General features: G+C 36.3%; 1 protein-coding gene across 2 annotated transcripts; it reads right to left on the reverse strand.

Moving 5' to 3' along the window:
• Positions 1-7,503: 7,503 nt before the first annotated feature.
• LOC136232293 (CBL-interacting serine/threonine-protein kinase 3) lies at positions 7,504-13,734 on the reverse strand. 2 transcript variants are annotated; one of them, XM_066021351.1, is made up of 15 exons: positions 13,500-13,734; positions 11,923-12,142; positions 11,749-11,811; positions 10,865-10,936; positions 10,485-10,592; positions 10,282-10,362; positions 9,774-9,827; positions 9,555-9,680; positions 9,383-9,472; positions 8,627-8,749; positions 8,422-8,532; positions 8,229-8,342; positions 8,101-8,157; positions 7,953-8,027; positions 7,504-7,868 (listed from the first exon to the last, which is right to left on the reverse strand). In XM_066021351.1, exons 2-15 carry the CDS (start codon positions 12,091-12,093, stop codon positions 7,794-7,796), a joined length of 1,320 nt encoding a protein of 439 aa, XP_065877423.1. In that variant the 5' UTR covers positions 12,094-12,142; positions 13,500-13,734; the 3' UTR covers positions 7,504-7,793. The 2 variants fall into 2 exon arrangements, with proteins under 2 accessions (XP_065877423.1, XP_065877424.1); XM_066021352.1 differs by lacking the exon at positions 13,500-13,734 and adding an exon at positions 13,043-13,477 and having other exon boundaries at positions 11,918-12,142.
• Between the last annotated feature and the right edge of the window lie 4,132 nt (positions 13,735-17,866).

The following is a 17,866-nucleotide window of genomic DNA, read 5'->3' on the forward strand; positions in this document are numbered from 1 at the left end:
CAGAAGATTGAAAATATCGGGCCTTAAGAACCTTAGATAAGAGAGAATTCGGGTATTTAAGTATTCTCCATCCTTGTTTTGCCAAAAGAGCAATGTTAAACTCATGGAGACTACGGAAGCCCAACCCTCCCACTTCCTTGGAGTAGCATAAAGAATCCCATCTTTGCCAATGTATACTGTTACCCGCTGAATTTGAAGTCTTCCACCAAAATCTATTGAGCATCTTGTTTATATCCTCACAAAACTAACTAAGCATTAGAAATATACTAAGAATATAAGTTGGAATCGACAAAAGAATAGCCTTGATAAGGACTTCCTTCCCGGCCCGAGATAAGAAATTCTCCTTCCAATTGTTAATACGTTTCCATATCTTATCCTTTATGTAATTGAAAGTTTGCATTTTATTCCTTCCCACAGCAATAGGCACACCCAGATAACACCCCATATCATTGTCTTCCTGAACCGCCAGAATAGATTTATCAGCCAAAGAGGTATTTTTACTGAATAAAATTGAAGATTTCTGAAAGTTGATACATTGACCCGAAGCAAGTTCATAATCAGCTAAACAGTCCCGAATCACCCGAGCCTCATTCGCATTTGCCCTAAAAAATATAAAGTTGTCGTCAGCGAAAAGCAAGTGAGAAATATTCGGGGCCGAGCGAGCCACTTGACATCATGGAGAAGCCTCTCTCTTTCCTTAGCCTGAAATAGCGAAGAAAGTCCTTCAGCACACACAAGGAATAAAAACGGAGAAATAGGATCTCCTTGTCTAAGTCCGCGCGAAGGGATAATAGGACCAATTTCATCGCCACTATTAGTAATTTTGTACGTAACAGAGGTTATGCACATCATAAGCCAAGTAACCCACTGTTGATTGAAAACCATCTGAATCAGAACCTGGCGCAAAAAAACCCCACTCAACCATGTCATACGCCTTACTCATATCAAGCTTTAATGCAGCAATCCCATTCTTACCATGTCTCTTGTTCTTCAATTTGTGAATAACCTCATGAGCTACAATAATGTTGTCCGATATCAACCTACCCGATAAAAAAGGACTTTGTGGCTCTGAAATTACCATAGGCAGAGCAAGTTTAAACCGATTGGCCAACATTTTTTAGAGGATTTTGAACAAGACATTGCACAAAGCAATAGGTCTTAAATCAGTAACAACCTCCACATGTGGTTTTTTTGGTATAAGTACAATAAGGGTATCATTCAACTTAGGAGGAAGTTGAGACTGAGCAAGAAAAGAGAGGCAAGTATTAATCATATCGACGCTAATTAAAGCCCAAAAGTGCTGATAAAAAGCAGGGTTTAACCCATCAGGTCCTGGACTTTTATTCGGATTCATAGAAAAACAAGCAATTCGAACCTCCTCAGCAGGAAACGGAAGGGAGAGCTGCTCACTAACCTCAGGGCTAATACGATTAAGCACATGTGGTACCACCCTAGAGGCATCAATTTCATTACTGGTGAAAATTGCCTGAAAATAATCACCCAAAATGCCCTCCAAACCATTACCCCTCCCACACAATACACCATCATTATTCTTGAGTTCCATAAAGGAATTATTTCTTTTTCTTGCTGATGCAACAGAATGAAAGTATTTTGTATTAGCATCTCCATCTTTCAACCAAAAAAGCTTTGCCCTTTGCCGCCAAAAATCTTCCTGCTGCACTAGTACTTTAGCATATTCCACAGTTGCATCGGCAAAAAGGCTAAGGCTATACTGATCACGTCTTCCATGAAGTCTGTCAAGCTTAATTCTCAAACCAGCCAAAATCTTCCTAAAATTTTCGTCCAGACCCCTACCCCAGGCTTGTAACACATCCGAGAAACTTTTAATTTTTGTCAAAATACCCTCAAAAGCAACCTGATTCTAAGCATTTTGAACAACAGAACTACAAGTTTGCCCCTGCAACCAACTATTCTCAAATCTAAACCTCTTGACACAATGAACAGGGATCCAAATCTGCAATGTTAATAAAAGAGCCGAATGATCAGAACAAATCGTGTTAAGATTCTGTACCTTTGAATTTACAAAATGGCTCTTCCAAGGCGTATTAACCAGAACATGATCTAAACACTCTTCAATCCATATATTAGTCCCCCTGCCAACCTCCCATGTAAAAGGATGCCCTACCATCGGAACACTATACAAACCACAACAATTAATTGCATCTTTAAACCCCTCAATTAACCCTCTTGGATGCCTATTGCCACCTCTCTTTTCCTCAACACAAAGTAGATCATTAAAATCTCCAAGACAACACCACAAACTATCAGCTGGATCATATAATGATTTCAGAAGTTCCCATGACTCCCTCCTCCTTCTCCTCTCAGGAAAACCATAAAAACCAGTAAGCCGCCATACCGGAAAATTCTGAATCGAAATTGAAGCGTTAATGGAATTCTGAGAAGATGAAATCACATCCACATTCACCGAGTCCTTCCAAAATAAAGCAAGACCCCCCCCATGACCTCTACTATCAACCGCAAAGAATTTATCAAACCCCAATTGTTTACACACCTTATTCACAGTTTGTTGCTTCACCATAGTTTCCATTAAAAAGATTATTAATGGATGATGGACACACACCACGTCCCTGAGGACATTAACTGTCCGTGGATTGCCCAAACCACGGCAGTTCCAACTAAGCAGACTCATGACCCTCGGTGGGTCTGTTCTCCAAGTCCCACCTCCACTCCATTTTTTGACTGGGAGTCATTCATAGGATCAACTTCCATTGATACTGATTCACGACGAGGTCTTTTAGGATCAAGGATAAGCCCATCCTCTCTTATCCCTTGGATAATCTGCTTACCCACCCCTTTAGATGACTCGGTTATCAGTTGATAATCATCATGAGTATTACTACCTCCAGGAGCATTGGGATTCAAACTCAGACTTCCTTTATCTAAATCCACCAATACATTTGTATTAACCACTCTACCATCCCCTCCCTCAAAATTATCACCAGGATTACGAATCCATCTCCTACATGCTTGAATATCAAACTTTCGAATAGCTGCCCGAAGAAAACTTCCAAACAGACGCTCACTAGGATTATCAGGGTTATCGAACAAACTAGAACAAAATTTATCAGAGTGACCAATAATACCACAGTAAAAGCAGAATTGTGGTACCCTCTCATACCTGTAGTTGATCCACGGCCAATTCCCCCCACTCCTCTTCAATTTCTGACCCAACTTAAGAGCTTTAGTAATGTCCACAGCAACCTTAATGCGCAGATAATTTCTTCGAAGACCAGTGAAATTGCTCGGATCGGCCTCAATGTAAATGCCCAAATTATTCCCCAAAATCTTACAAATCTCCTCTGTCTGGAATCCAATAGGGAGATCATCAACTTGAACCCACATGATTAAATGCTTCAGTTCCACTTGTGTCGCCTGTTCCGATTCATCTAACCGTTTAATGATAAGCACGTTTTGATTAAAGGTCCAAGGACCATCGTTGAGAACCCGCATAATATCTCGTTCATGGTAGAATTGAAAAATAAATTAATATACATTTGATTCAAAAATAAATAAATTAATATAGATTTGGATTTTATTTATCACCTATTTTATAAATTATTACATATTTGGATTTTATTTACCGCTCATTTTGTAATTTTCGATTTCAATGTGCACAATAAAACAAAAAAAACTCAATTTCGCTGTTTATGATAATTTTATACAAATTGATTAACATTTTATTGATTTTGGTAAATAGGAAACAAATATTGTCATCATAGGTTAATGCAAACACTCTCATTTTTTATAAGTTAGTAACCAAATAATGTTTTAACCCTTTAAAATCAAATAAATGACATCCCTTTGTTTATATTCTCTTGAAAGGTGTATTTGTTCATACTTAACCTAATTTTTTAGGTTTTTTTTAATTAAAGAGGCTGGAAGGCCTTACTAACCTAACGAGGTCAGCACCCTCAAAACCGAGAACAACGGATCCAAATATTATTAAAAAGAAAATAATGTCACGAAATGTAATACAAAAGAATAGAAAAATAGAAAGAATGAACTGAATATAAAGTCAAGAATAAAACTCCTAGTAGAACCGATGTTGCAGAAAACCCGCAAAATCTGCAGAAATGACAGATGAGACAAAAGGAGGAGATTGCGGTCAAATGGTTGGATCAGTAGCTAGTCGGTCAAAATTTGCTAAAGCATCGACTGCCATGTTGCCTTCACGAAACATATGTGATGCGAACAACTGCATGGTGGAAAGAAATGTCAAGTAGTGAACCCAGTCTTGACGTAGACACCAAGGAACCCAACTGGTCCGAGTCGCGATCGTGGTAATGACCGAAGCATAGTCAGACTCAAGCTAAAGGAGGCGGATCCCTTTTATCCTTGCTAAACGAATACAAAAAAATGACTGCATGTAGTTCCGTTTCAAAAGGCGAGCAAGAGGAAAGTGGGATCGCAAATGCTCCCATCGGATGACCCCTTAAGTTTTGAAACAACCCGCCCGCACCGGCAGCCGAAGATGCCACAGAACCATCAGTGTTAAGCTTCGTCTAGCCGAGCAATGGGGGAGCCCAAATAACACCCAACATCCGAGGTGCAATAGGAAGGCGCGGAGCAACTGACAGCTGACCCAATACGTGTATATCAAGAGGGAAATAAAAGGACGTAGCCAGGCTCTCGTGCAATGACTCTCGAATGGCGCTCCAAAGATCCCTAAGAAAAATATGAAAACATAGTGATGTTTCTGGTGCGCCAAAGCAACCACATGCCGATGACGAAGCTGGTAGCCCAGATGTCGGAAATTTGCGGACTGAATTGCTGAGACTGAAACACTAGTATTAGTCCATCAATCAAGTCAATCAGTCCCAGATGTAAACCAAAAGGCAACATGACTGCTTTCCAAACAACCGGCAGCCAACATATAGATGATCCTCGAATTCAGAATGCTGACAGCTGAGAACAAACCTTGATGTGATGAACATACCACGAGCCCGGAGAAGGTCCTGTGTTGGAAGATGTCTTCTAATGGTGCGCCAGCAAGTAAATTTCTAATAAAAAATGCTTATAACTTCATTAGATTAAAACATAATAAGTATAATAAGAAAACAACGGTAAGGAATCAAACTTTACAAAATCTACAAGGAGACTAAAACGACTAGAGAGAGCAAAAAAATGTCATAAAGGCATAAAAAACATAAAACAACAATGAATATTTTACTAATGTGTTGTTTGATAAAACTGAAAATTAACTGCTGAAAAAATAAGTATTGAATTTTAAGTGTTGAATATTATAAGTACGAAAGTATCAAATGGTGTAAATATTTTATAAATAGTAAAAATAAGTGGTGAATATAAAAAAATACTAGTTTATAATATTTAACTTAAAATGTTAAGTTAAATATTTTGACTTATCAAAATAAATGATTTTTAAATTAATTGGCTAATTTAAGTGGTGGAAAAATGATCATTATCAAACACCCTTAAATTAAATAAATGCTTAACATTTTAATTTAAATGATTAATTGGGTTATCAAACAAGACCCAAGGCTTAACTAATTAAGCCATCAATAAAGATCGCTTTGACCTAATTTGTAAATTTATAAAAGTGTGATGTTGGGTTTGGTGCAGTTCAAAATTTGATAATAAAAAAAATTGACTAAAAATCATTGTGTGAAAATCACTTAATTGAATAGTTTAAACACTTATTTATTTTAAGTGTATTTGATAACTGTAATTGTTCAAATACTTAAAATATTCGGTTAAGTTAAGATTCACTTATTTTAATAAATCAAAATTATTTAACTTGATGTTTTTTTTGAAAAGAATTTGATTTTTTTTTTATGAATAACTAGTGTCATTAAGAAGAAAGCAGGTCATGCCTTTACAAACTAAATCTCATGCTATATTTGGACAAATCCTCAATTAAAATCAATAGAGAATTAAAGTCCCCAGCCAAAAGAGAATTAAAGTCCCCAGCCAAAGAGGCTAAGCAATGAGATACTTTGTTTCTCTCCCTATTTATAAACTGAAAATTATAAACTGAAAATCTCAAACTGAGATTTACTATATCATTATATAAAAAGTAGGAAGAGGGTCGAGGGAGAGCTCCTGAAATGAGAGTGTCAACTGCTAATTTTGCGTTAGAATCAACAATAATAATAGTAAAAAAAACAATCACAAGTTAGGATCGGACCCTTCAAGATAGCTTGTATTTCAACTGCTTCGACTGAGTCACTAGATCCTAAAGGAATACGCATATATTAGAACCAGCACTTCTAAACCCTAGCAACACCAACCCTGCAAATAAGGTCATTGCTCTCTCAGGATGCATCGCAATTAATCTTGACGACTCCATATGGAGGATGAATAGAAAAAAAATTAGGGCCAAGATCCTATGAACTAGGGAGACAAGAAGCTTGAAAGAACCCAAGCCCTCCTTCTACTTTTGATTTACACAATGCAGCCTTTTCAGAAAAAGAAAAACTACTAGTACATTAGCCTTTTGTTATCCTTGTCGCCACCCCCACCAAAAACCGATGATCATCCCTTTAATCTCACAACACATTTGAATTTTATCCTATAATTTTTTAGCCTTTTATTATGTGATGTGTATTATTGTTTTTCATACTTTATCTATTTAATTTTCGACTTAAATCAATTCTCACTATTTAAATATTTGTTTAGAAACTCGTCAAAAAATTAATATTTGTTTAGAAAAATTAATATCAATAAATTATTTTATTTAAGTTTCACATATTTTTTATTATCTAAAATTAGAATTTTATCTAATAAATAACAAAATATTTTTATTCTATTAAAAAAATCAAATTCCTTCAAAATCTACTAAAAATAAATTAATTTTATCAAATGATAAATTATTTTTTATTAAATGATAGAAAAGGGTACAACTCATAATCAATAAAAGAACCAGAAAATGGATACCAAAAGTCAAAACATTTCTAGGCATAACGTATAAGTTGGGATGTATCAATACAGATCGAATACAACAAATGATATTCATAAAAATAGATTGTAAATATTCATTTTGTTTCAATAAAATCACATGACTTTTCTTTTATACTAATAAAGTCGCTTTGAACATTATGTCAACATCTTCGGTAAGAAAGTAATCGGAAAACATCTAACATGACTTTATTGAGACCGACCTTTCTTGCCAATTACACATAATTAATTTAAAATATGTATCCTCAAAATATCTCCATGCGTCCATGTCCAAGAAGCTTCCAACACTTGTACATATTATTTTAAACTACGGAATCAAAATGACATATTTCAATGTCTAATATTTGATTAACTAAAATTAACTAGTATATAACTGTAATAAAATTCCCATGAATTGTATCATATTAACCAATTTTGATTCCCAACTAATCACATCAAAATTGCTTTCATCCTCTCCTTATTTTTTGCTATAAACATCCAGTAATGTTTTACTGCTTTTTTATTTTTATTTTAATTATATTAGTTCTATTAAATACAAAAAAAACAGACCCACATAATTGTAGTTACATTTCCATTCCGATTCCAAAATTTGAATCGAACCCCGTAGAAAATAACCAAAAAAAAAAAACTTGTACAAAAAGAAAAGTAATTACCAAATCTCAATCACAAAAAAAAAGGCCTAAAAAATTTTGCATGCTTTCCTACAATAATTAGCAATGGAAAGCAAAGCAAATGGAGAAATTGAAGTCTGTCTAGTGGTAGAGGTAATTAAAGAATGAAGATATAGAAGAAGAAGAATGATACATTTGGCTGCCTGCCTCCAACTTCACTTCACTTCACTTCATTTGTTTCATGTCCTCTTCAGTTTTCCAAACAACATCATCAAGAGATGTTGAAAGGTTTTTATAGAACTGCAACCATCAACATTACAAATTAACCCTTAATACAATCAACACAACAAGGACATATGTAGACAAGGCCAAGGCCAAGGTTACCTTGTGAAATTCCAAAGTATCTCCTTTAGCTTTCCGCACTTCAACCATGTGTAGAGAAGGTGCTACTTGAAATATCTGAAGTTAAAAGCTTATCAGTACCAAATGAAAACACCTCACACCTTCAAACTTAACTTCATATTTCACTCACCTCTGTCGCCACGTTCAGATTTCCCTTTCTCCCAGCTTTCCTATTTTCAAGCCTCATCTACAAAAAAACACTATCAATATATATATGCACAAACACAAACACAAACCCTTCTTCATTCAATTGTTTACCTTGTAGTTTTTCTTGTGAACACCAAACCCCAGAGGCTTTGCAGCTTCTTCAATCTTATTGATTATCTCATTGGCAGGGCATTTCGATGTAAACCTTGTTTCCCTCTTAAATCCCTGCACAAATACCCACTTTATCACAGACTAATAACAGCAGTTTAATGACATACACAAACGCTTTTTAACTGATGCAAACCTGTTCTGCATCAAACAAATTCTCAAGATTCAGTCCTTTTGACATAGAAATTAAGTCAAATGCATTCATTGTTGTTGGCTGTTCTTCCCTTTTCTCTGTTACATGGTGTTCCTGTACCAAATTCAACGAAGAACACTATGAACAATAAACAAAGAAAAGAAAATTGCACCAAACAACTCCAACTGTACACCACCGTGGCACTCACTTCTGAGTCCTTAAAAACAGCTTCAACATCATCAAGGTTGGTGTCTTCTTTCTCCTCAAAGACAGGGGGCTTAAAATCTTTCTTAAACCATTCATCTTCCAAGATTTCGGGAACTGTGATGCGCTGGCATAAACAAAAAAACACAAAGAAAAAAAAATCAAAATTCACCAAAAAAGAAAAGAAAAAGCTATAAGAAATCGCAAGTTTGTAATTGAAAAAGCAATATACAATTGCTATAACTTGTATTTTCGTGTAGTGAGGAAGGAGGCTAACCTAGGCAAGCAAAGGCATAATTATTTCATCTGAGCAAAATAATGCTCTCAACATGAATAATATATGTTCTTCAAGTGGCGGAAAAAAAAAAGGAATCACAATAGACAAAGTTGAACATAGAAAATTCAAATGACTCATAGTCATAGTCATTTGGTATTATGCTGAATTACATTGTTGGTTGAGGCGGGGTTTATGCGTGTGAGTCTAAATAGTTGGTAGTTGTCACACAACAACAACAAAGCCTTAGTCCCGAAATGATTTGGGGTCGGCTAACATGAACCATCATATAAAACCGTGAAATCAAATCGTGTCAGCGACACAAATTCATTTAAATTTGGTAGTTGTCACACAGTGGAGAAGAATTATGCATTTAAATTTGCTACCTATAACAAATTCTCCGGGAAATTATAGCACACAGCAAACCACAGAAGATTTAAGCAATTATAGGCAATTTGAGAATAACATTTAATTGAAATAACTTACAGTCATAGGGTTGGGATCCAAAATTCTAGTAATTAACTTTATGGCATCAAAAGAAAGCCAAGGGGGGCAAGTGAACTCTGCAGCAGAAATCTGTATGAGGAAATTAGAAGCGAAAAAAAAACGAGGGCATACAACAATAAAAGATGAACTACAGGGAATTGTAAATGCTCACTTTTTTATACAGGTTCATTAGATTAGAATCATCAAAAGGCAAATACCCTGCAAGTAGTACAAACAGTATTACTCCACATGACCACATGTCTGCAGTTGCCCCATCATAACCTCTATCATTAAGAACCTGAATGTCAATAAAGCATATTATAAGAGGATGAGGTGTTAGAAAGTGGAAAGAATGGCTGAAGAACTTTGGCATAAATTCATTTGCACAGACCTCTGGAGCAACATAATTTGGAGTTCCACAAGTAGTATGAAGGAGGCCATCATCCTGCAAAATAAGGTTTATGAGTAAGAGTAACCACAGAAGGCAGACTCAATATTAGTTTGTTTTATGTGCCCTCAAGGATATACTTGTATAGATTTCATAAAGTACAATCAGTTCCATTCGGAAAACTCGACTTATATCGGTTTCCAGCATCATATTTGCACTCTCACAGATGAACCAATTACTATGGGCTTTTTTGTTGTAACTAGATTATGGCCATTGCCAAACAAAACAAACTCAAAAAAGAACAACCATATGTTTCTTGTGTATCTTCTAAGCTCGTATTTGAGACTAAACATAGAAAGAACCTTTTCTTGTTAACAACCTTCATGATAACCATGCTTACTCAATAAGTCCATTCGACAAAAGAAATGGTCTAATTTATCTTAGGTTTGGCTGGAAAATGATGACAAAAAATAAAAATTAGCTAAGAAGTGAAAAATTTGATCATAATTACCCTGACTTGCTGGGACAATGCACTCAATCCAAAATCAGAAACTTTGAGGTTTCCATAAGAATCCAATAGCAAATTTTCTGGCTGCAGAGAAAAGAAAGGCAACAAAAATTTATTCGTGAGTGCAACAGGCTTACCCCTCCCAGGTGTATGTGAGAAACTATAACAAATATGCCATCTAAATATTTTACAGAGCATTAAATTACCTTCAGGTCTCTGTGATAGACACCCCTACTATGGCAGTAATCAATTGTATTAATAAGCTGCTGAAAGTACCTCCGTGCTTCATCTTCTCTCATTCGTCCATGATTTACCTTCACATAAAGAAAGATCAGCTCCTAAAGAAATGTTCAAAATAATTCTGAGACTCGCAAGACAAAAAGAAAAAATCCAGCCCCTTCAAACAGCGGCTTCCTATCAAACAAGAGTTCATTGTTATAACAGAAGCATCGTGACTATCAAATGGCATGCTCCAGGTAGTCATATTGGCGTCAAAAGGTAATCCTCAAAACTTATCAAGAAAACTAAAACTGAGAAGGCAAGGAAACTAGTTCACACAAAAGGTGTAAAACACGCGCTAACTTACAATTTTGTCAAAAAGCTCTCCCCCAGTAACAAACTCCATGACAATAAATATCTTGGTCTTGCTTCCCATTACCTGGAAAAGAAAATTACCAGATAAAGTTATACTACACAAATGAATTTTACATCTTTGTTTAGGTTCTAAGTATGGATAATCCAACCATAAGTGCAAAACTGTTTAAATGCCTAAACAGAATTTTGAATAACAGATAATTTTAATTTAACTCAAACTGCAGATCAAAATTTCTAAAAGCATTAAAATACAATCTTATATATTGAGATCAAACTTAGCAAACAAATTTCCTCCCCCCAAAAAAATAAAAATAAATAATTAAACTAAACTAAAAGAATCCAGGAATTCATGGTGTTACTAAGTATTAGTTTTGATTTCTGAAGCAACTTCAAGCCTGGTGTTGTTCAGCATCACTATGTCAAATCAATAATCCACCCTCTAGTCAAAGGAGATATTATGCATCATTTACAAGAAGGATAAAAAAGGGCGGCCCGGTGCACTACGCGTCCCCGCTGAGCGAGGGTCCGGGGAGGGGTCCCACCACAAGGATGTACTGGGGGCTGCCAATTTATTTGGCAAGAGGCCGCTCCTAAGACTCGAACCCGTGACCTCTTGGCCACACGACAACAACGTTTACTGTTGCACCAAGGCTCGCCCTCTATAGAATAGTTTCTAGTAAAAATACCACCCATAGTTTCTAGCAAATTTCATGCAGAAAATGAAGCAGCAAATCTGATTTCACCTACAATCGGCAGATAAAGCTATAGAATAGAACCATACACATTCTATGGTTTAAAAGATATAATTCATAGATCATATTAGCACAAGTCGTAAATCACAGCCTAAAGACTAAAATCGGTTACAGAGAGAGAAACCTCATATAACTGAACCACATTCGGATGCTTTATAAGCTTCATTGTTGCAATCTCTCGTTTTATCTGTAAAAGCAAGACCAAACAAATAAGAACCACATGCAATACATAAGATATATTAATAATTATAACACATGAGATAAAATCATTAACAAATAGGAAAAAAACTAACCAAACCTGTTCAGCCATCTTGTGTTTAAGAACCTTCTCTTTGTCAAGAATCTTCAGAGCCACAGGCTCTCCTGTCTCAGAGTTCCTTGCAAACTTCACCTTTGCAAACGTTCCCTCACCAATTGTTCTACCGACTTCATATTTACCCACTCTACGCTTAATTTTAGGTTGACTCATGGCTGAAATTTCTTAATCTCACAGTTCTGAAAACTGCTAAATATTCTTCCTGAAATGCATATCAAATCATAAGTCCCACATCCAAAACAATATACTCAGTTCAATCTTAGCAAAATCTGGTCAATCTTAAACAATTTACACAAGATTACACACGAAGATTAGAATTAAACAGTATACTCAGTTCAATCTTGGCAAAATCTGATCAATTATTTTTCGGGAATTTGAAATTAAGGCTTTTATTACAGGGATCTATGCATCATAGGGCCCCTGAACTTATAGACTGTCCCAGTTAGCCCCCTGAACTTGTGTAAGGGCCTATTGGCCACCTGAATTTGTTTAAAGTGAACTATTCCCCCCCTCCCCCTCCCTCCCTCCCTCCCTCCCTCCCCAACTTGCTGATCTATTGGCACCCTGAACTTGGTTAACGTGCTGATCTATTGGCACCCTGAACTTGGTTAACGTAGTATACAAATTTCACTTGGTTAACCTTATTACAGACATGCAAGCACCCCGTTCACTTGAGCAATAGAGATTGAAATGAAGATACAGAGAAAACACAAGGACCTTAATGGGGATCATGCTAAAAGAAGTAATATACCCAAACGATCTACAATTGCAACACAAATAGAAAACCAGTATCTTTTTTTTTTTAAGATATAGCAATTCAATAGAATTCTCAAAAAATTCTACCTAATTGGCACTCTACAGCGACAAGCAACAGATTAAAGACACGGTATATTCAAAACGAGACAACAATTCAATAAATTGACGAGGACAAGATACCAAATTTAACATCTTGCATCATACCAACATTGACTGCAAAAGAATGAAAGAAAAACAATAAAGATATAAGAACTACATTAACCTTAAGCTATTACGCACACAAAATTGGAATTTGAAGCAGCTTTACAGTAAAAGAAGACAGTAAGTGAAAGTTGCTAAAATCTACCTCTAAATGAATACTTTATAATTAACAATAGTATAAATCAGTAGTGAATTCTCTAAGGAGAAAACAAGAATCTCTTTCTGAAAACCCATCTCTACCTCACAAATATTGAAGAAGAAATGTAGGACAAGAAGTGAAGGATAGAGAAAAAAAAACAGCTATGAAGAAAGTTCACACAACCCACGCCTCGAAAACAAGAAACCCCAAATCAAATTGCAGGAGAATTAACCAACAAAAGCTAAATGAGGGGAAGTATAAAAAATTAGAAAGACAAAAGCAAGAAAGAGTAAGAAGAAGAAGAGAATGATGATGAAGCAAGAAGAGAATTGATAGTCAAAGAAAGATCAGAGATGTTCAAAGCAAATTCAAACAAGTAATATAGAAATGTAAAAAATAATAAAAAATTAGTAAAACAACAAATAAGGGAGCAATGATTAAAAGAAAGAGGGAGAGGATATACTCGAGACAGAGAAGGAATGGAAGATAATTCTGTAAATGAAATTTGGCTCTTGAGGTTGTTGAAAAGGCAGATTTAGAAGAAGAAGAAGGAGAAGAAGAAGAGAGCAGGCAGAAAGAGAAGGGCATGTATATATATATATATACGTAGATAGAACAATTACATCAACCTCAAGTAGCTATGGAATCGTAACCTCCTCTTGTTCGAGAAAGCGACAAAGTTTAGCCTTACCCCCCCCACCCACCTTTCTTGTACTCCATTTTTACTAATCAACCTGTTTATGCTTATCTATTATTCTTAACACCATTTACTTTGTCACTAAACCTCATACAGTACAACTACTGGTTCCATGCTTAAAGTGTGTTGGTGATTCTTTAAATAACGATAATTAATGTAGGGACGTCAATTCTTACACTACTTTCAAACCCATTCTGATATTTTAATTCTTTATGCCACTTTCTACCTATTATGATATTTTATGCGTCTTCAAAATATAAAATAACTATTGATGTTTTAACTTTTTAATGTTATAAGTACTCAATTTATTAAATTACTTGATCAAATTAAAAGTGGATTACTATACGCAACTCCATTTTTAATGGCTATTACGCCCCACCATGTGGTGAGGCGTGATATTCATACGCGGCGTAATGCTCACACGCCCGACTACTTTGAAATTTGGATATTACGGTTTTAGATACCGAAAAATTGATGAAATCGACCATAATGGAATCTAATATTCGTTATTTATCATTTGCAGGTTCCGTTAGAAGATTTTGGCGGGAACGGCGGCGTTGATTACAGTGCGGAATTTTTTTCCCGAACAAACATTTGAAACATACCATGAAGCTGTTAACTGGGCAAAACAGACGGCAATTGGGCTTGGCTTCGAGTTAACCACATCGTCGCACAAGACAGATGCAAGTTAAAATGGATATTGGTTAAATGTGCACGTGGTATTAAGAATACTCGAAGGAAAAAAGATATGGATATGGAGGAAGTAATACGGAGGAATACAAAAACAAAATATTGTGGTTGCAAATTCCAGATAAAGGTCATGGAAGTCGCTGAATTAGGGGGTTAGGTGGTGAATGGGGTTACTGGAGAGAGAGGACATCACAATCATCCCTTGGTTGTATATCGGCAGGGCTATAGACAGATGAGCGGACTAAGTCCTGGTTCAAAAAAAATTATTCGTCAAAGGAGTGCAGCTCAAGCTAAGCCTTGTGCTATTTTTGTAGCAATTAAAGAAAAACACCCGGAGGATTGCCCGACACAAAGACATGTTTATAACTACAGGGAAAAAATAAGGACTGTGAGCTTTGAGGGTCGGGATGTAATCAGTTAGTTTTATCGACTTGCTATAGATAAGGATTACATACATTGAACGCAAACAGCGTCGGGCAGCAATGTTGTGACTCACCTATTTATGGTACATCCTACATCGATCACACTGTTCCGATCATATTACTTGTTTGTTGGTATGGCAACATATAAAACAAACAAGTATAAAATGTCATTCTTTGAGATAATTGGAATGACGCCTTCAAACAAGAACTTCTTGATTGCCTATGCAATCATGAAGGATGAAAATCAGGGAAGTTATATGTGGGTTTTAGAAAAATTGAAGCTTTTGCTTGGAGCTGATGTGCATCCGACAACCATTGCTACGGACCGGGAGTTAGGGTTGATGAGACCGGTTGGTGAGGAATTTCCTAATACTCATCATTTATTGTGTACATGGCATATTAATAAATATGTGGAGGATAGAGTAGGCAAGTTCTGTGGATTGAAGGTTTTTGGTGAAATTTTTAGAATTCCAAATGGAAAAATATAATTGAAGCGCCGACAGTAGCCGAATATAAGGAGGCAGTGGTAACCATGAAGAATACTTCTTCCAAATGGCCTCGTGTGATAGAGTACGTGGAGACCACATTCCTAGCGCATAAGGAGAAGTTCTATCGAGCGTGGACGAACAAAGTGTTGCACTTAGGAAACACCACAACCTGTCGAGTGGAGAGTTCACATGCACAGTTGAAGCAGTGATTGAATTCATCTACTCATGCACTCGATACAGTGTGGGCACAGGCGCACAAGGACATTGAGGCTCAGATCGATGCGATCAAGTAAGACATTTATTCTGTTATTTAATTTAATCTTTTAAATTGTAATACATTAGTTTTTTAATCCTTTACTGTATATAATCAGATACTCACTTGAGGACTCGAGAAGAAGATCTGTGGTGGCTCACTGTAAAGCTCCTTTCACTTACCTCGATTTACAGGTTTCACATTACTGTTTGCGTGTACTGAATGATGAGATAGTGTGTTAGGCATGAATATGACTGCAATTAAACAGCGTGTTAATAACAATTTGTGAGTATTTTAGGCAAAATATTCCTAAATAAAAGGACTTACAAGTGTTTTATGCAGATTTGTATTGATTAAGTCAAAAGGGCTACCACACAGCCTGTTTTGCAACGAACCTTGAGGAGTAGAGCAACTTTTGATCCAGCGGATCTCCACTGCGTACCTGATGACGGATAGTGACTGGACAAGTGGCAGGAGCGGCGTGGCAGTTACAGCAGGCGTAGGAAAGGCAGAAAAGCAACAAGATGACAAGATGGATCACCCCTTGAGTGTTCAAGGGTCAAAATACAATTAATCATTTCCTAGTAACGTAGCGGTAGAAAAACAATCTTTTTGTAATATTTTATGGTACGGCTCGTTTTTGTTCCTTTATATAGATGTAGTGGAGGGAAGGAAAGGCATACCTTTTGACTTTGGATAATCATTTTGAACTAGAACTTTGGTTTCTTTGAGAGAGGTGAAGCTCTCTAAGGAAGATGACTCCATCAATGGAGAACTATGGAATTAACTCAGGCTGTTCACTCTACACTATGAGTGAGTAGTCATTTTGAATGGGTTTGGCCAGTTAGGCCCGGTTATGTAAGTCTTTTATTATCTTATTTATGAATGAATGGTGATATATTATGTTGTGCTTGATAAATCTTTAACTCCATTGCTAAATGCATGTATGTTAGTGTTAGATGCATGATAGGAAACTGCTTTCATCTTCACGGAACAATTTGTCAAGCATTCAACCCCGAAACAGAGATGTCAGGAGGTTATATCAAGGGTTTTCTTAATAGAAATGTTGTTTCGGTCGTAATGCAAGAAAAAACCAACTTTAGGGACGCTTAAGGTTGTAGTACGTCTTAGAATCTTAAGAACACACGAGAGTTGACTTAAGTGAGCATTAAAGCAGAGACCTTGACTTCACTTTACGTCATTCATGAATAAATAGGATGTTTAGAGACTGAAAGTAACCTGTTCCGCTGTGCTTAACCTATTCTGCCTTTTATCGTCATTAAGTACTTCTTTTAATCAACTAAATCATTGACTTTGTTACTGTTTAAACAACATCTCTCAATTTAAAGAATACACACACCACGAACACCCTGTTCTACAAAGTATTTCTTATAAACTTTGGTCCTTAAAAACTATATGATACGGGTACATCGGTTAGTGTGGAGCGCATCTATCCTTTTTGGAGATCTCTTACGTTTGATGGTTTGAGTGACATACCAATTACTGCTCCCATATATGGTGACGGGTCTGAGGATCACCGATTTTTTCACTCTCTTGTGGAAAAGGTTGAAAAATTAGATCTTGTAATGGTGAGTAGCATATCGACCTACATTCATGATCAAATTAACCCGGATCAAAGTAGCTATAAAGAACCCGAGGTTAAAGACACAGTTAGGCGTAGACCAAAGGGGGATTCATCAAGGAAGCGGAATCCGAGTGCATGGGAGTACACTCAGGGACCACGAGGTCATGCACGGTCTTCTACTTCGAGGAGTAGTCGTAGTCGATTCCGAACCTCATCGTCATCTGTACATAACAACGAGATGTCGGGTATATTTTATTTTCATAATATATAAGTTAATGTTAAAGTAAATATATTATCACTCACGAACTTCATATATTCATATTTTCAGCCAGATTTGATGAAGATATCGGTGGATACCAACATTTACATAGGGTTTAGGGACTCATCGTACCATTTATTACTGGATACCTAGATGTTATAGCAGATGGTAACTGTGGATTTCGTGTTTTAGCCGACGCCATCACAAATAATCAGGAGGAGTGGAAGCTGATGATAGTGCTTATAGAAAATGAGCTGCAGGCACACCGTGATCTGTATGCGCCAGTGTTATGGAACGGAGTAGATGCTGCCCTCACGCGTATTAGATGGGCAGGAGTGGGGTGTGGCCCACTGGATGGTGAGTTCGGATGACTTATATGCTGTTGCATTTGTGTTAAATGTAGTGATATTCCTTTTTACTGCACCACAGTTAGGAT

This window comes from Euphorbia lathyris, chromosome 6 (assembly GCF_963576675.1).
Source record: "Euphorbia lathyris chromosome 6, ddEupLath1.1, whole genome shotgun sequence".
NCBI classification, from domain to species: Eukaryota; Viridiplantae; Streptophyta; class Magnoliopsida; order Malpighiales; family Euphorbiaceae; genus Euphorbia; species Euphorbia lathyris.